Source organism: Coloeus monedula, assembly GCF_965178545.1.
Source record: "Coloeus monedula genome assembly, chromosome: 5".
NCBI lineage: Eukaryota > Metazoa > Chordata > Aves > Passeriformes > Corvidae > Coloeus > Coloeus monedula.
This window is the reverse complement of record NC_138785.1, coordinates 29,948,000-29,967,862: the sequence shown is the minus strand read 5'-3', so window position 1 is coordinate 29,967,862 and position 19,863 is coordinate 29,948,000. Positions and strand designations below refer to the sequence as shown.

The window sequence follows — 19,863 nt, the reverse complement described above, 5'->3', positions numbered from 1 at the left end:
CTGACATTCAGCAGCTCACATGGAGACAACAGAGTGGTCAGATTCTCAGAAACAACGGAGTTATAATTAAGAGCAACTAGTTAATGATCTTCTGCAGTATCTTACAGATGTAAAGTTTTAACTGCTTAGAAAGCCTTCCCTCACATGCTTCATGTGCTCAGGCACCACTAAATCTACACATCATAATAACTTTTAAAACAGTATTGGGTAAGCTAGATAGAGTTCCCCCTGTACAGCATTCTCAAAAATAAACGCAACTGAAGATAACTTTGGCCCAATTTTTGTTAGGTCATAAACTTTCCCGATCTGAGACATCTGAAATTCTGCATGAACAAAGTTCCATGAGAGTTTGAGAATCTGCTCCCATGCATGTCTGTAAGCCTGACTACTAAAAACGAATGCAAAAAAAAAAATTGTCTCTCTATCCTATCTGTCTTTGCTTTTAGGCACTGATTTTTTCCTACATGCAGAATCATGAATTAACAGGTAAAAATCAGCAGAGACATTTGAGGTAAAATTTCAAAAGCTGACTACAGTTTCCATCCCAACACGTACTGTACAGCTGAAATACAAACCCCGTTGCAGAACAGGGCATAGTTTCACTGGGACAGAACTTCAGTTGCTGCACTTGCCAGGAAAACAAACCACGAGCTGCCCTTTGCTCATGGCTAAAGCAGTGTTCTTCGAACACCCTAGCACACGCAAAAGGTACGGACCCCGGAAAACCTTTTGCTTTTGGTACTTCTCCTTACAAGCTTTTTGTTCTGGACAAGTAAGTTTGTGAGATGCTCGTGCCACTGCCTCGGGTCCATGAATACAAACGAAGCCGCACGCTGATCCAGATTTCTAAGCCCTTCACGGTGCTTTCAGCAGAGCTGAGAAGCAAACGGTGAAATTATTATCTGCAGCCCGAAAGACGGCTGTGCTGGCTGAGCGGCACGGCGCGGGTTCACTCTGCCATGCTGCTCCACTGAAGCGAGCGGAGCCGCACCGGGCGGCCGCGGCGGGCACCGGCGCCGGCAGAGATGCGCCATTGGAAAGGCTCCGTTCCCTGCCCGCCCGGGTGGGCAGGGCCGGTGGGAAGGAGGGAGGGCTCAGCTGTGCGGACAGCCACGAGCCCCCGTGCCGGGACATCGCTGCGGAGCCCGCGGCGCGAACCAGGGCTCGGGACACGCGCGGAGCGCTCCCGCTAAGGATGGAGCGGAGAGCCCGCCCGGCCCGGCGGCGGCACGCAGCCCGCCCGCGGGGATGGAGCCGGACCCGGACACCCCCTTCCCGCCCCTGACCGTGCTTTCTCCTCGGGCGGCCCCTTCCCGCCTCGCCCCGGCCCCCGGCGAGGCGCCCTCTCCCCTCCCCTCGGCGCGGACGGGGCGCGGGGGGCGGCGGGGCGAGGGCGGCGTGGCCCCACTCACCGCCCGGCGGGCGCTCCGGCCTCCGAGCAGCGGCGGCGGCGGCAGCGGCAGCAGAGGCGGCAGCAGCGGCGGCAGCGGCAGCCGGCGCGTCCCGGAGACGGAAGCGCGGGAGGAAGTGAGGTCGCGCGGAGGGGAAACGCCGCCGTTTCCGGGGGGTGGAGGGGGATGCGGACTGGGGGTTGCCCCCGCGCCCGGGGAGCTGTGCTGGACGTGGATCTCTGCACCTCGTAAACCCCGCCGAGTGACGGGGACGTGTTGCAGAGCCGGGTCATCACACGGGTACAGTACCGTGGGAAGGACATGGCACCGGCAGCCCCGGGGCTCCGCGCCCTCCCCGCTCCCCGTGGCCGCCAGCCCTCGGCCCCGCGGAGTGACCCTGCTGTTCTCCGCGGTCACACGCGAGGAAGCTGTCACAGGGGCCACCCTTCACCCGAAGGAGCCTTTTTGTGGGGCAAACCCACCGAGCTTTCTGCCACTGTCAGTTCTGCCCAATTCACGTTTTACAGTCCCTACAGACACTGAAGTACAGATCATTTCAATATAGTAAAATTTGGTGCTTAAAGCAGTTTCTTCATATCCAAATGGAGCCGCAGTGCTGCTCACCACTGCTCCAAGACTTAATGTATTTCAGCACAGAGTAAGTGAAAACCTCTGGACACACAGCTCCCAGTGCTGTGCTGGTTGTTCATCACTTGGCCAACTCAAGTTGTGTAACCTTAGGAATTACAGCATGATACGTCTTCAAGTAGTTTTCATGATTAGATCCTTTTATTAAGAAGTAACTTCTGCAGAATCCTTTAAATTAACTGATGTTGAGATCTACCTAGAAAGAAAAAGTAACTGTAGTGTGAAGCCTCTTCTGGATAAGCTGTGACCTGCTTATAACAGATTTTTATAGACAGACCCATTCTTTACAGCAATTTGACTAAATTAAGCTAACCATCTTTGCTATTAACATTATAGTAGTGGCTTTAAGTGTCTTCTAGACGTGTAGTTCACTGTGTCATTCTCAAAGTTTCTCCAGGAAATGTTCACAGTACTGCATACACAACTCCCAAATAAACAGAGAGCGGAATTTTTTTGCACTACCACCAGCGACACTGTGGGCTCTCAGAGCTGTCCACCAGGCACTAAGGCCACAGTGCCTTCATTCACACTTATTGACTGTATTCAGCAAATTCAACAACTCATGATCCAGGAATGCAAGGTTTTCCAGGAAGATAGGTACTGCCTTGCTTTCTCTAGGGTGCTGTTGCCAGAGAAGGTAGGAGCTGATTTCCAAGGTGCTAGCAGAGAGAGAAATAATTTCAGACATTGAAGACTGCATTTCCCTATCCTCAGGTTCCTCTGAGCAGGTCTGCCCTGTGTTGGAGACTTTCATGCTGAATGTTCCAGTAGGCACTCACTTTACCTCACAAGGGCTCAGAGAAAAGCTACTAAGAACACAGTTTTAGGGACAGTACCCTTCCTTTCCCCCTTGCCTTCAGCTATGTATCAATTAAAAAGCATTGAAAATAGCTCCACATTGACTCTTAAAATCAGCACTGGATATACATCCTGAGTTCCTACAGAACTGTGGGCTTCATTCCACTGAGAGCTGTACGCTTTCAGTCTGTTTTGGTGGCTGCTGCTGCTGCTGTTCATACTTCCTTGCTGAAAAAAAGAAACACCAATCAACACCAATTACACAATTTATTATATATATTATTATTATTACTATTATTATATTATTTATTACATACATGTATATATATGTATACATATATGTTTGTATATACTTGTATAACTATGACAACAATCAAGAAGCAGACTTGATGTCAGAGAACATAATTCCAGCCACAGCCACAGAAGGGGAAGTTTCAGTCACCATGTGGAACTTCACCTTTAGCATGTGGCCTTGTAAATGCTGAACAGTAGTCATAGCAAAATGTCAGTAAATCCATGACAAAGAACTATGATTCCATTCAGGTCCTTTTATTAAAATAAAAATAAATAAAATTAAAGGCTCTGGCTTCAGAAGTTCTATTACAGATGACCTGAACAACTCAATAGTCACAAGGCTGATGTCCGCATTTCTCATCTCAATATACAAGCCACAAGCTAACAATTACATTGACTTCAGAATTAATCTGGCTAGCAAAGTGAAGCGAGATCAAAGACTTGTGCAGTGGTACCAACACCACGAGCGAATGCCAGCAGGCATTCCACTGTAGGAAGAACATCCAATTTTGTTCCTACAGACTGCAATGGCCTGGTGTAAGAATCTCTACATCGGGTCTTTGCATTTAAAAGGTGGTTTCAGATCACTAAGGTTTTTTTTGCTGTATTTCCTCTAGGCATGCATGTATGGCAGATGTGAAGCAAGGTCATGTGTTTCTCTGAATTGGACTACTGGAGTATGAGCGGCATGGGGCTCTCTCCTGCCTCCATCCTGACCTTCAGCATTAAGACGGGAGCAGCAACACTTGTTGGTAAAGTTCTCATTTATTTTCAATTTATGTGGTTGCATTACTCATGATTCCACAGTCCTCTCAACTTTTACAAATCCTCCCACGTTTCGACAACATCCAGGCCTTTCCAGCTCTTTCAAAGTGTAACATGGGATTCGTTTTGACATTTGCTTTAAGATAATTGCACAGCTGCTCCCTCGCTCCGTACTTCCTCACGCAACAGTCCTGCGGCCCTGGCTGCTGCAGAACCCCTGCTCAATGTGCCACACGGCCGGGGGCGTTCCCACTGCACAAGGCCCGAGGCCACCGCTTTAGGAACGGCCCCCAGCAGCCCGCAGGCCCGGGGGAGTCCCCTCCTCCGTCTGACTTACCGATGGAGTACATCTCCAGCTGCTGCCGCAGGCGGATCTTCTTCATGCTGTCGTAGAAGTTGGGCTCGGGCGGCGTCTCGGCGGCCGGGGGCAGGGTGAAGATGCGCATAATCCTCCTCTTGTTCCTGCGGGGAGGGAGCGCGGCGGTGAGAGGTGTCGCCCCTCCACGTGGGGGCCCCGCGGGAGTCCCCGCCCCGCCCCGCCCCGCCCCGCCAGGGCCTCCTCTCACCGCCGCGCGTAGACGAGGAGGGCGAGGCTGGCCAGCACCACCAGCAGGTACACGTTGGTGGCCTCGTTCCACGCCTCGTGCACCGAATAGTCGATGGCACCGCCGTCGCCCAGCGCCGCCGAGGCGCCGCCGCCGCCGCCCGCTCCGGCCCCCGCCGCCGCCATGGGGAGCGCGGCCGGCAGGGGCGGCCCCACGCGGGCCCGGAAGTGACGCCATGCCGGTGTCGGGCGCCATCGCGGGGGGGCCCCGAGGGGCGCGGAGGGTGGTAATGGACGGTGATCATGAAGTGTGCCGGAGCTTTAATGCCGCTGCTTGCCAAAATGTGTACCGTAAATAATTGGTTACTCGGCGGGCCTGATGTGTGTGGCACCGCCGAGCACCTGGGCTTGGGCAACTCTGAAAGAAATCACAGAATCAATGAGGTTGGAAAAGAGCTCTGAGACCATCGAGTCCAACCTGTGGCCGAGCGCCACCGTGTCAACCAGACCATGGCACCAAGTGCCGCATCCCGTCTTCCCTTAAGCACCTCCAGGGACGGTGACTCCACCACCTCCCTGGGCAGCCCATTCCAATGTCTGATTACCCTGTCTGTGAAGAATTTCCTCCTAACGTGCAAGCTAAACCTCCCCTGGTGCATCTAAAGACCACGTCCTCTTGTCCTGTCACGGGTTACCTGGAAGAAGAGACCAACCCCCACCTGCCTACACCCTACTTTCAGGGAGCTGTAGGGAGAATAATCAAGGTCTCTTTCAGGTGTATAATTACTGGCTTGTTGCACACTGGGTAAGAAATCAAATTTTTCTGGACTGTCTGTGAGGCCTTGGTGCACCTTCCCACACTTTCATTTCCCCTCCAGCTACCAGACCCTTGGGGAGAGGACACGCAGAGGGGAGCACTTCTCTCCCAGGGGAAGGGGCACCAGGGATATAAAAAGTCTTTTGGTTTTGCAGTGCCAGCGTCCAAGAGGAAAGGCACAGATGGGTGTGGGGCCAGGAGAAGTGTGAATTCAGCAGCTCTAGGAGCCTGGCAGGCATGGAGTCATCTGGCTGGGCTGGTGCTCATGCAGCAGCAGTGGAATCATGTGGAATGTAGTTCTACGGTGTGTGGTGTTGAAAGAATAAGAGGTTCAGATTGACATGAGCTCTTGCTTTTCACACAGGAATTGAATGTGACAGTTAAAATTTGTCAAAATAGAAAGAGCGCTTTCCGAAAGAGTTTGCCTTTTTTTGTTTGTTTGTTTGTGCCAAAATGGGAGTTGCTGGATATTCAGATGCTGGAATAACATAGCTTAATCGATGGTCCATATGCTCCTGATGCCAAAAAGCACAAAGCAAGTGTTTCAGTTCAGAACCTTGAAAAGTTTCCTGAACTGCTTAATAAGATGCAGGTAAACTCGGTTGTTCTAACACTCACATACACACCAACTTTTTTTCCCTACTGCCTGATGTGGAATGTTTGAGCTACATGGGAGGTTAGGTGTGCTTTTCACTAGGACCTTCTGCTTCTTTCTATCCACCTCTGCTCCTGATACTTTCTTTTACCATAGCTTCCTTCAGACACTAGAACTGCTACAATTTAGACATCAGGGATACGGTCCATGTCCCTCTGCTTAGCGTGCATGTGGGCTATGTGCTTGTGTTACGGTTATCTGTCTTCACCCTTTATAAGACAATAAAGGGGGAAAACCCAAGTATTTTTAGGGCATGATTTATCTAACCTATGTCAAACATTCAGAATCACACCTCCTGTGCCCAGGAAATGCTCTGATCCCTTACTGAGTGGAAGGAGTCCAGACACCTCATTTGGATGGCACTTACTTTGCAGATGTCTAATCAGCCTGGGGAAGTTCTGTCCTTTGCGGAGCTGTGTTCTCACTGCAAGATGTTCCAAGTCTTCCTCTTTCCATGGTATGGAATAGATTCACTTTAAGAGGCCTTAGACCAGGACATAAAAGAATATGAGTGAAAATGACAATATAAAAAATAAAAACCTGAGGCAATGTTGTCATGAGAAAAGTGCCCCACATGGTGTGGGAAAGGAGGATAGAACAGCAATTAGACATAATTCTAGGTCATTAAATTGGGATGGCACCCTTGCACAGAACTGTGGAAACCACTAAGAGAGATAAAAAAAAATTCACTTATGCAACACGACAAAAGACAGTTAATTAAGCATGGTTTCACAGGGATTTTAAGCAGTTTCTTGTGAAGTTGAGGCTTTTTTGTTTGCTTTGCTTTTTTAGTATGTTGAACCTTCCTGCTAACAAGCCTGACAAGAAAGCATTACACATCTTTGAAGAAAAGTGGAAAGAACAAACGTGCGTAACTTCAGTGCTCTTTATATTGCATTACTATCTCTAGACCTCAGCTGAGATCAGGCTTCCTTGTTTGAGGAGGAGAGAAGCTGTATGTAAGCTGTAACTAAAGGCACTTTTTGTATTAACCCTGCAGCCTGCTCTGGACAACCCAGAAAAGGACTGGAATGCCCCAGGATGCTGCACGCAGCTTCCCATACAGAGGAAACCAAGGCCTGCATCCACAAAGCATGACCTCAGGTCCTGGGATTTTCTCTGCAGCCTCCAGCACACAGAAACAGACTGCCTCACTCAGCATTGCCCAGTCCATTTGATTTAATGAAATGCTTGATTTAAGACTTTGATAATCCACCCACCCCCAACCTACAAGACAGGCAGATAGATTTTCTTCTTCCATATACCCCTCTGGATTTAGTAAATGTGAATCAATGGGTAGGACAGGGTTAGATTGAGGAGCACAACATCTGATGCTGCCCTGAGTGTGACAGCCTTGCAAACCTGAGGAAAAGGGGTGATCTTCCCCTTATTGGCCTGTAGAAATAGGAGTTCAGGGAGTGCAGGCCTTCTGCATGACTTCCTTGAGGAATCTGGCTCAAACAGCAAAGTTGGTTGACTCTTAGCCCTGTAGGTTAGCTTGTCTGGTACACTGTTACTTCCTTTTATAGCTTGGGCTTTTGTTTCAGTCTTAGGCTCCTAAAGCACGTTCAGAAGTGGGAATGCAAGCTGCTCTTGAATTCAGTCAGAGCATAGTCAGGCCTTGCAGTTGCAATTATGTGAATGAGAAATTGTGTTTCCTGTCCATATAGATTATGTAGCATATTTATTTGTGGCTTGGATGAGGTGGGATGTGATAACCAATACTTGTGTGTGCTGTTCATGCATGAAGACAGAAGTTGTTTTATATTTTCTTATACTAAAGCTGCATGTAGGGAAAGGACTGTCATTTTGTGCTGTGCCTTTATGGCATGTGACCTACAGGATCCTGGCCTATGACCAAAGCATGTAGGCACCAAATTAATAACATGTAATAATAATATATGGCACTGGCATAAGCTAAACATAGTTAATGGAGACCCAGGCTTAGTGGCTGGATTTTCAACATTACAGGCAAATAAACTGAGGGGTTTCTGTTTGAGTTAGACACAACACCCCACTCCCGCTCCATCCCAAGAACAAGCTCTTAGGGAGAAAAACACATAAAAATCCCAACTTCTACGGAGATTCCGTTCATTCCACAAAGAAATCTAGGGTGTATTTGATAAAATTACGCCCTTTGGTCTCATAGATTTATCAAGAGAATTGCTGAAAAGTGTCTTCCTCTACAGGGAAAGAATTCACTTTCCAAAAGTCATGCATCCAGCAACTATTAGAAATTTGACTGAGAGCTACTGAATATTATCAGTTTTGAAAATCCAGCTACTGTATATCCAAAATGTGAATGCTGGAACAGTAAGCTTGGTCTTTTGAAAATTATGGCCAAAGAATTTGTGTGTATGTGTCTATATATAAATATATAATTTTTAATGGATTTTTGAGTTACCCAGAGCTAAACAGAAGCAAAAATTGCTGAGACATAAATATCACTGTAATGTAAATATATTCACCATTTAATCCTGATAAATACTGGATTATAGACTTCTGAACAGAGACTGACAATTATTGAAAATCATGTGGTCATCTCAAGTATACAGTGCCTCAATTAAAATAAAACCACAAAATCCTTTTTCTTTTTTAAAAGTACCATCTAGGATATAATTTATTTGGTTGGACTCTACAAATATACACATTATATCATGCTAGAAGAACTTGAGAACCACTTTTTTCTTGTTCCCAGGGTCTCTTGACTGTTGGTAAGACATTACAGTCATAATGATAGAATCGGTTTACAGTTGCATATTCTGCCAAATAGCTCACAAATTATATTTGGCAAACAACACTGCCTCTGTTTCACAAAGATAATGATCTGATGTTTTGTTTATGTGGCACCAAAGGAAAATATTATTTTAGAGCTTGTGACAGAATTTCAAAATGTTTGTGTGGTATGCTAAACTTCTGATACATTTAAAAGTTACCACTTTATTAAATACAGAGTAACATAGATTTTCAAACTATCCTTCAAGAAAGAAAAAAAAAATCAAACCAATGTTCAATTAAATACATCATGTCCATTTCATTTTCTCTGCGATTACCCAGACCTACATAACAGCTGGTGCAGATATTCCTATGCTACTTTTTGCGTTTGATGGTGTCAAACATACAGATGAGTTGCCATATAGGCTGCTCACCCGCACAGGATTTAGTGTTGTAGGAATGCTTTTAGGATGTAATCTGAAATCCATAGCGCAAAGCGGGAAATGCTCCATCAGACCTGACCCCCCCAGAAGCGTGCAGCAGCAGTTTGTTAAGGAAAACAGCATAACCTTGGCAGTGCTATTCTTTGGATGGCTCTGAGGAGAAAATGAAAGGAGCAGTGGGTTGGAACTGAATCTAGGATTCTGCTCTGAGACAGGCGGTTTCCATTCTCTAACCTGTGGTACAAACCTACCTGGTAAGAGCTAAATGTTAGTGGGAAATTGTTTTGGCAACAGCATTTGGCCAAGGATAGAGGGTACGGTACCAGCACTGGGCCCTGACCCAGCTGACACCCGCCGCCAGACTATCAGCAGGCTCAGCGAGCATGCCCGAGGTCTCCTGGTCTCCTCTGCTGCTAGCACAGCAGTGTCCCAGGAGAGTTCAGTCTGGGAATCAGGAGCTATTTCTTGAGTCTGGGAGACAGTTTCTGCTTTGATTCTTTGTCTAGCTGCTGGATGGGTGGGGGTGGGTGAAATATGCTGTGGGACTGCTGCAGGGATGGCAGAGGAGGCATTGCCCAAAAGGGAAGGGTAAGGTGGTTACACTGACCTCAGCAAAAGGGTTGTCCTGTCCCTTCGGAAGCAGCCAGACCCAGGGCCTTCATCTTGATGATGACAGCAAACAAAATGGAATGACTGGGATCATATCTGCCTCAGCAGTGAGTACCTGGGGTGGTTTGGGGAACCTCCTCTGAAGTTTTCTGAAGGAGATAAGCACTAGTAGCTGTCCTTCTCCTTGTGTGACCTGCATCTTTGTGCAGTATCTTTGACTGGACTTTTGGGATGGAAGAACAGTAATACAATAAGAAACATGGCAGTGACCATCCCCAGGGAAGCATCTTTTGTGGGAAAGGACAGGGAATGTGGGACACTTGATCTGACCTTGAGATAAGAACGAGCAGCTGTTGTTGAGGTTAGGCAGAGCTGTGGCAGTGGTCTAGAGTTGGCTGGGAAGTGGGTGAGCAGAGAGGGACTTGCAGGCTCCCAGCTGTGAACAGGCCTCTTCCTGCCCTTCGTCTTTTGGTGTTTTCCACTAGACTTACAAGAGCTGCTTGTACTGAGGCAGCAAAGTCCCTGGATGTTTATCAAAGGCGGTGATTGGTGGTAAAGACTGAAATTCCCAGAAAAGAGAATTGGAAGGACGGGAGAATACTGCACGGAGGACTGTCCTGCCTCTTTTTCCCCTCTCTGTGATGCCTTAGCTCTTCCCTCTAAGGGAAAAGAAGCTGGAAATGTGGGAAGGACTGGATTCATGTGATCATGAGAATGCAGATGGGAGTTAGCAGGGAAGAACAAAAAGCTGTATAGGGTACAAACATCTGATTTTACTGAAAGATTGGAAGGAGGTGACACACAAACTTGGTTTTGGTGTCACCAGATTGAGAAAGAAATGGACAGTAAAGTACACAAATACCATGGGCAAGTTAAAGGGGAAGTGGCATGTGTGGTTAATAGGTCAGCCCCTATATCTACCTGTCTTGTTCCTTCGGACTCACTAATGCAAACAACGAGATCCTTAAGGGGTTTACAGAAGTTTGCCAGGAAAACACTCGCTGCAAGGCCAGATTTCGGCTATGTTTGGGCTTAAGAGGCAGGTGCTAATAACTTATGCTAAACTGACCTTCGTGCTGCCATCTAGTGTTTCCTCATAGACAGAAACAACATCCCAAAAAAGAAACTGCAGCTCCATGATGCTGTATTCAGAACAAATCTGATTTATTCCTGTTGAAATACAACGCTGGACAACACACAAGCTGAAGGAGAGGGAATGGGAAAGAGACAACGAGAACCCACTGCTCAGGGTGAATGTTTAGGAAGACACCTTTTCTTAAAAAAATTTATAACTATTTCATCCAGGAACAGAGAGAGTCATCTCAATGGCAAGATAATTATTCAAAACCAGAATTTTTCATTTTTTCCACTCTGTGAAATTAATATGGCTGTTTTCAAGGTGCAACAGTACACAACAGAGCAAGAATCCCAGCAGACCAGCACAAGATGTTTGTCAGGTTCTTCTTGTCTGTCCTTGCTACACTCATAAAAAATCCCTCATGTGATGGTTATTCACAGCCATCAGATGCTGATTTTTCTTTCATGATGGCTAACAAAAGGTAACAAATTATTGTGGGGGGAACACGCAAAAGATTTGATTCTTGGTCCTTTAAAGCCTTATCCCTGGCTTCAAGGAGCTGTAACAGGAGACTTTCTCAACTGTTGCACATCCTGTACTCATGCTGGAACTGTAGAACTCTAATCCTAATAATAACAAGTCAAGAGTTCATGGGCTGGATGAACATTTACATTTACAAACATTTACAACGGAGCATTCTTTTTCTCCAGGCTTCTTTTAGGTGTTTCAAGTCAAAGTCCAAAACAAAGCTGAAGCATCCAAAATCACTGGTCTCTTTTGGAGACCCTGATTTCTGAGATTGTCTCCTGAAAATCTGGGCAGGAAAGCTGCAAGGAAGGACTGGACAAGTGAAAAATGGCAAAAGTAATCTAATTTAAGAAAACAGACTGCCCAGAGGGAAAGGAAAGCCATAATTAGCAGCTTTTAAAGGGCTCCTGGTGCCATTATATGATATCAGGTATGAATTTACTAATTTGCAGGAAAGTTTTCCCATTTGTAATAAAATTCTAATACCAGGATTTGAACATTATATATATGAATTGACTGCATGATCTCAGTGCAGTCATAACATGGCTTGTTTAGGTGAAGAGGAATTGCAGCACAGAAAAGAACAGAACCAAACTCTTCAGCAAAAAGGGCAGTGTACTCTGCTTAGAAATCACCTCTAAAGTCAAAACATGGAAGCTGTCTCTTAGGCCTTTCAAAGATTTAGTCCACAGCACAGAAAGTCCTCAGGTGGACAATGGTGGAATCCATGTTTTTCATTCATATTATTCCCGTTTTTTCACCAAGAGAACAACTACATCCCAGTCCCACCAAACTGAGCCTACTGCTGGATTAAGGCATCATTATTCTTCCTCTCCAGCTGTTGGTACCAGGCTGCTATACCCATGTAGGTACCACAAGCTTTTTCCTAACACACCGAACAAGGCTATTTTTTGGCAGCCTTCCTTTATGCTTACTGGACTTTGAATTCAGACCCAATAGAGTTGTATGCTCTGAATACAGGAGTTTTCTTTTCCAAGGCTTGTGTTTAATGCTCATTGCTGTGGAAGTCACATTCTCTTTCAGTTCCTTGTTCTTTCCGTTGAGTCATGATGGCACTGAGCAAGGATAAGTGAATGAAAAAAAAAGACACACTTCAGCCCTCTTCCAAAGTGTTCAGCATTTCTGTGGATTACAGAAGAGCAAGAGACTCACATTCTACAGCTTCTCTCTAAAGAGCCCATCTAAGAATACCACAGGACAAAGGCTGGAAAACCAAGCACCTGTGTCTGTAAGCTGACTCTTCAGGATCTGCAGCATCTTCTTGCTTCTAAAAGTGGCCACCCACTTGCTGGTATGGGATACAGAGCAACGGCTGCATGGCTCCAAAAACAACCTATGCCCCATCCAGCAGGGAGAGCCTGCCACGGGGGCTCACCAAAATCTGAAGTGAACTGGGGTACTACTTTCTGAGTGACCACTGCTTTTACTCCATGGGAAAGTAGATGAGGGCTTTGTGGATACAACACAGGCCAAAGCCACAGGAATCAGCACAAAGCTTGTGGGGGGGAGGTGGGGGGTCTCTGCTCTCCAGTCCTCTGCCAACAAGTTAAGGTAGACCAATATTTTTTAGCTGTTTTTCTGTCATTTTTAAGATCTTTTTTGTGTAAATGTTGCAAAAGAAAATCTATCATTTCTTAAGGAACAAATTTCCCCTGCACCCACACAACTTCATTTCTCTCCCTCCTCCTCTTCCAATGGTAGATTAAACATGCCAATGGAAAGCTTGCACAGCTCTCAGATTGGGGGAATTTATTTTTTTTTTTAATCAAGATGTACAAGTTCAGTTGTTCTTTTCTTCTCACTTTTGGGGACAGACATTTTACCCTTCAGGCACGCTACACAAATAGGAAGGACATCATCTTCAGAAAGTTGTTTGCTTCATGATTCACTATAACATTTCTCTAGTACCTGGCATGGCTGCCTCCCGAATAAGCAGAGTTAAAACTTTCCTGTAGGTGTCTAAGACCTCTTGGGCAGAGGGCCGTTCTGCCGGGTCCTTCTTCTTACACGCTGCATGGACATCAAACAAATGCAGGCGTACAATGTCACTTCCTTCAACATGGCCCAAGAAAAAATTTGAGACATCTGGGATTTTCCAGATGTCTGTTTTCTCATCATAGGGAGGCATGAGGTCATCTTCGAATGGCACATTTTCTCCATAGGGCCAACGCTGCTCAGGAGCTACAAACTCACCCTGGAGCTCCCGGTGACCGCACTTCACCAGCCTGCCAGCACTCCTGTTCACAAGAGGCAAAGCATCCAAATCATTCACCAGAATGTGAAAGTCACTTGTTAGGAGATACTGGGAGAGAACCTTATCCAGGTCATTTGAGTCACACATCACTAAGGTACCCAGAGGGCTGCTGTGCAGGTACCGAATGATGCTCACGTAGTCTATAGCAAGCATCAGCCTGCGATGCCAGGTGTTCATGCCCTTGTATTTGGGAATGTGGAGAGTTTCATTCAGGCCTCTCAGTGAGCCAAGAGGATGGTACTCGGTGAGGATTGTGAACTGCTGCTCACAGTAGCCAAGCAGCCGGACAACATACTTGCTCTGAAGGGCTTTCAGCATCTTCAGTCCATGGAGAAAGTCCTCCTTCAGCTCTGAGTTGGTGAGCTGTGAAAGGACCACTTTCTTTTCCTTCCACTCAGAAAGGAAGACCTGAGAACACACAAGAGGCACGTAAGACACATGGAGAGCCTTCTTCTATGAACTGCTACCAGCTCCTGCTGACCTCTTCCTGTGACTGGTTAGTCACAACTGCAAATTACAGTCACCAGGCACAGTCAGCTTTAGGTAGAGCCATGTACCTGTCACAGCAAGCCCTTTCTGATGTCATAATTACATCATGGTTTCCTAAGTTTTCTTTGGAATGAACAATGCAGATGAATTAAGTTATTTTATATCACCCAAACAGCCAGTCTTACTCTGCCATGACTGTACCAATCTGTGATTTTGCTTGTGTAGCTGGATGTCATTTGGTGTCAGAGAGGTGGCCCCAGTCATGCTCTTGTGCCTGTTGTGTTCATCTTATCAGCAGCCATATGATCCTGGATGCCTACAGTAATTACCTGCTGAGAGGATAATCGTAACAGCAGTGCTAGCATTAATTAGCCAGCAAACTGTGAAAGCTCTTTATCCAGAGGAGAGAAGAAAGGAAATCCAAACTCACCTTTTTCACAGCACCTTCACCAACACACTTGAGTTTCCTGACTTCCCTATTTATGGCCTCGCAGGAAAGCCACGGGGAACAATTCTTCACCGCTCCGAATTTGAAATGCCCAAAAGGGCAGAGGCCGGGGTCCGTTTCGACACGTCCCAGAGAGTTGTAAAACTTGTTGAGGTACAGGTAGAGAAGGGCATTAAGGAGCAGGACGGCCGCAAGCAGTAACGCCAGCGAGATGGATGGCACTTCTCTGGGAAGAAACTCCCTCCTAACGAAATGCGGTTTCTTTTCCATGACCGTGCCTTCCGCATCCTCCGTGAAAGACGGAGGCTAAGCAGGACCCTCTTCCCAGCCCTAGGATGAACGCCTGTACGGCTTTTTCAGTGCCGGCCGCCCAGCCGTCCCGCAAGCACCGCGGTCCGGAGCCTGCAGCCTACGACGAGAGGCCACGCGCGGCGGCGGGACGTGTTAAAGGCGGCTGCAAGCTCGACGCTCGCCGCGCTGCCCATCCTCCCGGCTTTCCGCGCAGGCGGGCCCGAGCGGCAGGCTGCCCGGGAAGGGACGCTTGACCCCGGAAAACACCGGGAAGAGCGGCCGCGCGGGGCGGCGGCGGCGGCGGCGGCGGCGGCGGCGGCGGCCCCGCCCCGGGGCGGAGCGCGGCGCGATGGCGGCGGCCGCGCTGGCGCTGGTGGCCGCGGCGGCGGCCGCGCTGGGCGCGCTGGTGATGGCGCCCGGCCTCTCGCAGCCCGACGGGCACGGCGCGCCCGGGCCCCGCGGCGGGGCGGCGGTGGCGGCGGAGTGGCGGCGGCCGGGGCGGATGGACCAGGCGCTGCTGCTTGTCCGCAACGAGCTGCCCGCCCCGGGCCTGAACCTCGCCGCCCGCTCCGGCTCCTGCTACCAGGTGAGGGGCTGTGCCGGGCGAGGGGTCCCTCCCCGACCTCCGCTTCTGATAGCCCGGCCCGCGGCGGGGCTGCTCGGCTTCTCCGGCGTCTCCCCGTGCCTTGGTCAGGTCGCTGCGCTTCGGTTTTACATTCGAGCAGCACGCAGGGAAACTCCCGCAGCAGGAGCTGCTCCAGCCCCGAGGCATCTTCCCTCGTCTTTGCCACCACGCAAGGCAGAACCCCCTTTCACTCTCCTTTGGCACTAATGAGCTCCCTTCACCCTCTTCTTCCGCAGTGCTTGTATCAGTTCCTGGCGTTTGTCCCACCAAGCAACGAGAGGCTCAGAAAACCAGGCACGGCGTCGGTAATGGTTGATACCCAGCATCCACTCACCTTGCTGCTCAACAGCTCTGTGGGTGACACAGATCTCTGCAAGTACGTGGCCCAGCCCCAGGGAATACATGGATAACTCTATCCTATATTTGTGTTGGCTTGGTTTGTTGGTTTGTTTTTTTCCCCTTGGAGCCATGTGCCTCTTTATTGCCTGCTCATCGCCTCCTTTTCCCCAGCTGTTTAGACCAAGAGCTCCATCTTCACCCCACTACTGTAACAGTGATGTACTTTGGAATTGTGCTGAAAGGATCTAGGTGCAAGCAGGCACCGAAACGGTGTTCACCGAGGCAGCATGTACAAGCACCTGATTTCTCTTGCAGGGAGTCTCTAGTTCAAGAAGACAAATGATGGCAGTGCATGTGTGGTAAAGAATTGGTGTTGGGCTAGGGGAGGGTAATGCTTGGAAAAAGCCAGTTCTGTGCTAGATCACAGTGTTGGTCCAAGTTTTTGGCTTGCCTTTCCTAAAGCATTCAGGCTTACAGTCCACCTACGTGCTCTGGTGGTACCCACATGTACTGGTGTTGTCTCATCAAGTTTTGTTTCCTTTATCATTTGCAGGGTTCAGTATCATTTTGGAGAGTTTGGCAATTATTCCCTTGTGGTAAAGACCCTAAGTACAAGCACCCAAACTGTTTCTTGTGACCTAATCATCAATGAAGGCCCTATCAACAGCTACCTCCGTATGTAGTGCTGTTTTTCCCTTTTGTTCTACAACTTGCATGTCTCCCAGCAGAACCAGCTTCCTAAGAGCCTTGTGCAGCCTCTCATGCTATGCTGAAGAGATGTCATGGGCTTGCTCCTCTTCTTTCTCAACATCTTGCTTCCATATGTTTTATACACCCGTCTTGAGGCCCTGACTGGGATCAGGCCTTTTCACATGATATACTGTCTGCCCACAACCTTTTTGCAGCAGGGATTAGTACAGAAAAATCAGTGGGTATGTGTCTGGAGGGAGAAACTAGTTCCTGTTTCTCTGCATGTTTATGTATATCCACAGAATCCTCCCTCTTCTTCCCTCTATCTTACTTCTCTCACAAAATGGGAAACAATTCACACAGTGTTTGGATTTTTTGTTTGTTGTTGCACTTTTAATTTTAAACCTGACATTTTTCTTTTTTTGTTCATCTCTTTTCCAGGACTGTTTCAAACTCTTGTCTCTGTCTCTTCCATTCTTTTCCTTTACATTACACTATTCTTCAGTCCTTCCAGTTTCCTAACTGTAAAGACAATTTCTCCATGCTTGCTAACTTGGTGTATTGCCCTTTTGGGCCATCTTCTTCATGTTGAGGCTGTTTTTAAACCTCTAGTTTCTTCTTCAGAACATATTGCAGCACATCAACTCTTTTCTTACTAGCTCCTTGTGATGCAGTGCAGTCTTATTTTGCTTTTTTTATGCTGAGATGTGGAGTCACTGAGCTGCACTTTGAAACTAGCCTGCCTTTGTGCTGGGTAGTTTGGGGGTTTTGCTGTGGGTTTTTGTTTTCCTCTGGGGATGTATACTGCATGGAGAAGGTGATGTGATAGTGAGTTGGGTTTTGTGTCATGTTTGTGTCACGCTTGGCCAAGCCCAGGTCGCTCAGTGGTTTTGCTAGACCATTTATAGAGTTATGTTCTTCTCTTTTCATGTAGCTATTCTCTTTGCTTTCCTGGTTTACATGGGGATCCTTGCTATCCTGATTGCTGGGCGCCTTCTAATGAAGTAAGTGAACAGTACTTACTCCTTGCATGTGCCAGTTTAAAACCACGTATCACAGTGTGGTAATGCTTTGGAGTCCCACTTGTAGCCCTGCTTGCAGATCAGATTCTGCTATCAGGTGCCATGTGCAAGTTGTGGCACATGTGGCAAAAAATGCAGAGTGATGTGATTTCACTTGAGGGATATCTTGCAGCCTTGTTACTTTGTGCGCAGAGCAGCTGATGTTCACTGTAAGCTCTCACATGCCCTGCCACACCCTCGTGTCCCTTGTTCCTTGTTTAGCTCTGGATCAGTAATCCAAGGCAGTGGGACCAAAGTGCAAGTAACAAATGCAACTTTCTACCCTGTGTACTGAATGGTGTGGGTCATTCTTGCCTGTAAGCAACCTGAGAATAAAACCCCCAAACATGAGCTTGTGTCAGTGTATTTACACAGCTGGACTTAACTGAGATCCTAGGTATCGACTGAATCTCAGTATTACCTATGTGAGCTGTAAAAATAGAAATAGGAACTGTCCAAACTTCTGATTTATGCTGGTAAATAGTTTTAATTAAGATTAAATTAATTATAAAGTACTTTTGGCTTTGTTTTGTGTTTTAAACTGTTACTCATTTTCAGAATTGATCCAGTCAGAAACTGGGTTTACAAGAAACTGAATCCCAGAGCAACTGATCGTATGATTAACTCCGTGAGTGACCACAGTATCTTTAGTTGCATTCTGTAGTCTTTTCATCTCTGGGAAACACACACTATCTGGACATCTGGGGACTTGTTTATTACTAATCATCTTCCCCTTGTGTGTCATCTTTCCCTGAGCAAATCTTGTGTTGATGTCAGATAGGCAATTTTATGTCAATGGAGAGTGCTAGACTGGGTTTCCATGCAAGTGTAGTGGATTCCCTGTAGAGCTCTTGCAAGTTTTGAACATACACCTTTGTGTTCTCTTTAGTTCCCTTGAAGCAAATGTGTTGGTGAAAATACTGTCCCCTTCTGACACAGTCAGTGTAAGGGAAATCACAGCCTTCATGTCTGCTTCCAGCACAGCAGGAATTTCTCTGGCACTCCTAGAACTGACATTTCTGTGTGATCCTCATTTTGTACTAGAATGTAGATAGTTCATCACAGTCTGGGCTTCATATCTAAGAGGTCCAAACCTGTATAGAATCAAAAGACTTGGAAGCAGAGCTCTACAGCAACTCTTGCAGTTCATCTCTATCACTGGGATATAGTGATGTCTCCTTCTGTATGCTGTTACTGGGTCTGATCAGAGTGGTTTAAGGAACTCAGTTGCAAAGAAACCACTCCTGTGTTTAAAATGATTCATTTTTCACTGGCTGAGCTCTCGAAACAGTCTCTCTGTGGTGTCAGACAAGTGCTGGTGGGTTGGGGCGGGTCCTGTTTGAGAGTTGGCAACTGCATCTGCTCAGCTCTGTTGTAAAGCAGTACTCAGAGTGTTGGCAAGCCTCTGGCTGATTTGGAGGGGACCCAGCTCTGATGAGTCTCAAGCACAGGCTCATTTCACTGCATTGTTGTTTCTACCTGGTCAAAGGTAGAGTCTGGAGCATCTGCAAACATTATTGCAACGTGGTGAAGCAGGAAGAGGTTAGAAGTAGACAAATGAAGACAGGGAGAATAAAGACAGTGTGTCTGTGAAAGTTTGCAGTTTACTATCCTTTGTTCCCTAGTCAGCTGATGCAGCTGCTGACTTGCTCTTCATGTGTCTGGTTTGTTCCCAAAGGAGCTCGGATCCCCGAACACAACAGACTCCATTAACTGTGATCCTAGCCCACATCCGTGGAGCTCAGCCTCTCGGCGGCGGCTGCATTCCCTTGACACGTTCCGGGGGTGAGCATAAGAGCTTGCTCAAAAGCAGTTCTTCCAAGGGGAATGAGATTTTTCCAGTGGTGGTTTGACAGTGCATGGCAATATATAGCAGATGGACAGTTCAAGGTGGTCTATTTTGCTTGGAAGTTAATCAAGATTTTAATTCTCAGATTTTCCAAAATGCTTTGTAAGAAACATTGAAGTTGTGGCAGAGGGTGGAACAGAACGATGTGTTCAGTGTGAAAATGCTATGCAAAGGAGCTTGCTTTGGTTCACCACCACCCATGATTTTTGAAACACGGCTTCCTGATTGGTAAAGCTGGAAACCTTGGAAATCTTGCTTTAAAATAAAATAAATTGGATCTCAGAGTTAGAAATGCATTAGTGGGAGTAGTAATCCTTAACTTTTTGTTCATACATATGCAATTCATTGACACGTGATACTTTATGGTTTTGTTGTCTTTTTAGGCTCTCTCTTGTAATTATGGTGTTTGTTAACTATGGAGGAGGAAAATACTGGTTCTTCAAACATGAGAGTTGGAATGGTAAAGTACAGTTGAGACACTTACTCTGGGTTTTAACTGCAGCAGTGTCTA

At 47.2% G+C, this 19,863-nt stretch overlaps 4 protein-coding genes across 10 annotated transcripts in view; 1 reads left to right on the top strand and 3 right to left on the bottom strand.

Moving 5' to 3' along the window:
* The window catches only part of SLC20A2 (solute carrier family 20 member 2), a 57,364-nt gene extending 55,815 nt beyond the window's left edge, over positions 1-1,549 (bottom strand). Inside the window, exon 1 of the mRNA XM_082282036.1 lies at positions 1,413-1,549. The gene's annotated coding sequence lies outside the window, so the exon portion shown is untranslated. The remainder of the gene's footprint in view (positions 1-1,412) is intronic.
* Positions 603-19,863, top strand: part of HGSNAT (heparan-alpha-glucosaminide N-acetyltransferase) — a gene marked incomplete at its 5' end in the record, with an annotated part of 26,894 nt that continues 7,633 nt past the window's right edge. Inside the window, 8 exons of one of the 6 annotated variants that reach the window (XM_082282043.1) lie at positions 603-772; positions 3,749-3,883; positions 15,650-15,789; positions 16,306-16,427; positions 17,377-17,446; positions 18,062-18,131; positions 19,182-19,288; positions 19,736-19,812. In XM_082282043.1, the coding sequence (XP_082138169.1) occupies positions 15,722-15,789; positions 16,306-16,427; positions 17,377-17,446; positions 18,062-18,131; positions 19,182-19,288; positions 19,736-19,812 (514 nt within the window). Of the gene's footprint in view, positions 773-821; positions 890-1,463; positions 1,528-3,748; positions 3,884-15,137; positions 15,375-15,649; positions 15,790-16,305; positions 16,428-17,376; positions 17,447-18,061; positions 18,132-19,181; positions 19,289-19,735; positions 19,813-19,863 lie in introns of those variants that run through there. The other 5 variants (XM_082282042.1, XM_082282044.1, XM_082282045.1 and 2 more) reach the window with 5 other exon arrangements.
* SMIM19 (small integral membrane protein 19) lies at positions 2,159-5,577 on the bottom strand. 2 transcript variants are annotated; one of them, XM_082282047.1, is made up of 3 exons: positions 4,463-5,120; positions 4,234-4,358; positions 2,159-3,065 (listed from the first exon to the last, which is right to left on the bottom strand). In XM_082282047.1, the coding sequence occupies exons 1-3, from the start codon at positions 4,624-4,626 to the stop codon at positions 2,995-2,997; spliced, it is 360 nt and encodes a 119-aa protein (XP_082138173.1). In that variant the 5' UTR covers positions 4,627-5,120; the 3' UTR covers positions 2,159-2,994. The 2 variants fall into 2 exon arrangements, with proteins under 2 accessions (XP_082138173.1, XP_082138172.1); XM_082282046.1 differs by lacking the exon at positions 2,159-3,065 and adding an exon at positions 3,877-4,148 and having other exon boundaries at positions 4,463-5,577.
* POMK (protein O-mannose kinase) lies at positions 10,896-15,033 on the bottom strand. The gene is made up of 2 exons (XM_082281711.1): positions 14,480-15,033; positions 10,896-13,968 (listed from the first exon to the last, which is right to left on the bottom strand). Exons 1-2 carry the CDS (start codon positions 14,765-14,767, stop codon positions 13,195-13,197), a joined length of 1,062 nt encoding a protein of 353 aa, XP_082137837.1. The 5' UTR covers positions 14,768-15,033; the 3' UTR covers positions 10,896-13,194.

Excerpts from the sequence above, each read along its gene's own strand:
- SMIM19 (XM_082282046.1), bottom strand. The coding sequence starts at position 4,626 with ATGGCGGCGGCGGGGGCCGGAGCGGGCGGCGGCGGCGGCGCCTCGGCG. Across the intron at positions 4,359-4,462 it reads CTCCTCGTCTACGCGCGGCG|GAACAAGAGGAGGATTATGC; the intron begins GTGAGAGGAGGC and ends CCCTCCCCGCAG. Across the intron at positions 4,149-4,233 it reads GCTGGAGATGTACTCCATCG|TGGGAACGCCCCCGGCCGTG; the intron begins GTAAGTCAGACG and ends GGCCTTGTGCAG.
- POMK (XM_082281711.1), bottom strand. The coding sequence starts at position 14,767 with ATGGAAAAGAAACCGCATTTCGTTAGGAGGGAGTTTCTTCCCAGAGAA. Across the intron at positions 13,969-14,479 it reads GTGAAGGTGCTGTGAAAAAG|GTCTTCCTTTCTGAGTGGAA; the intron begins GTGAGTTTGGAT and ends GTGTGTTCTCAG.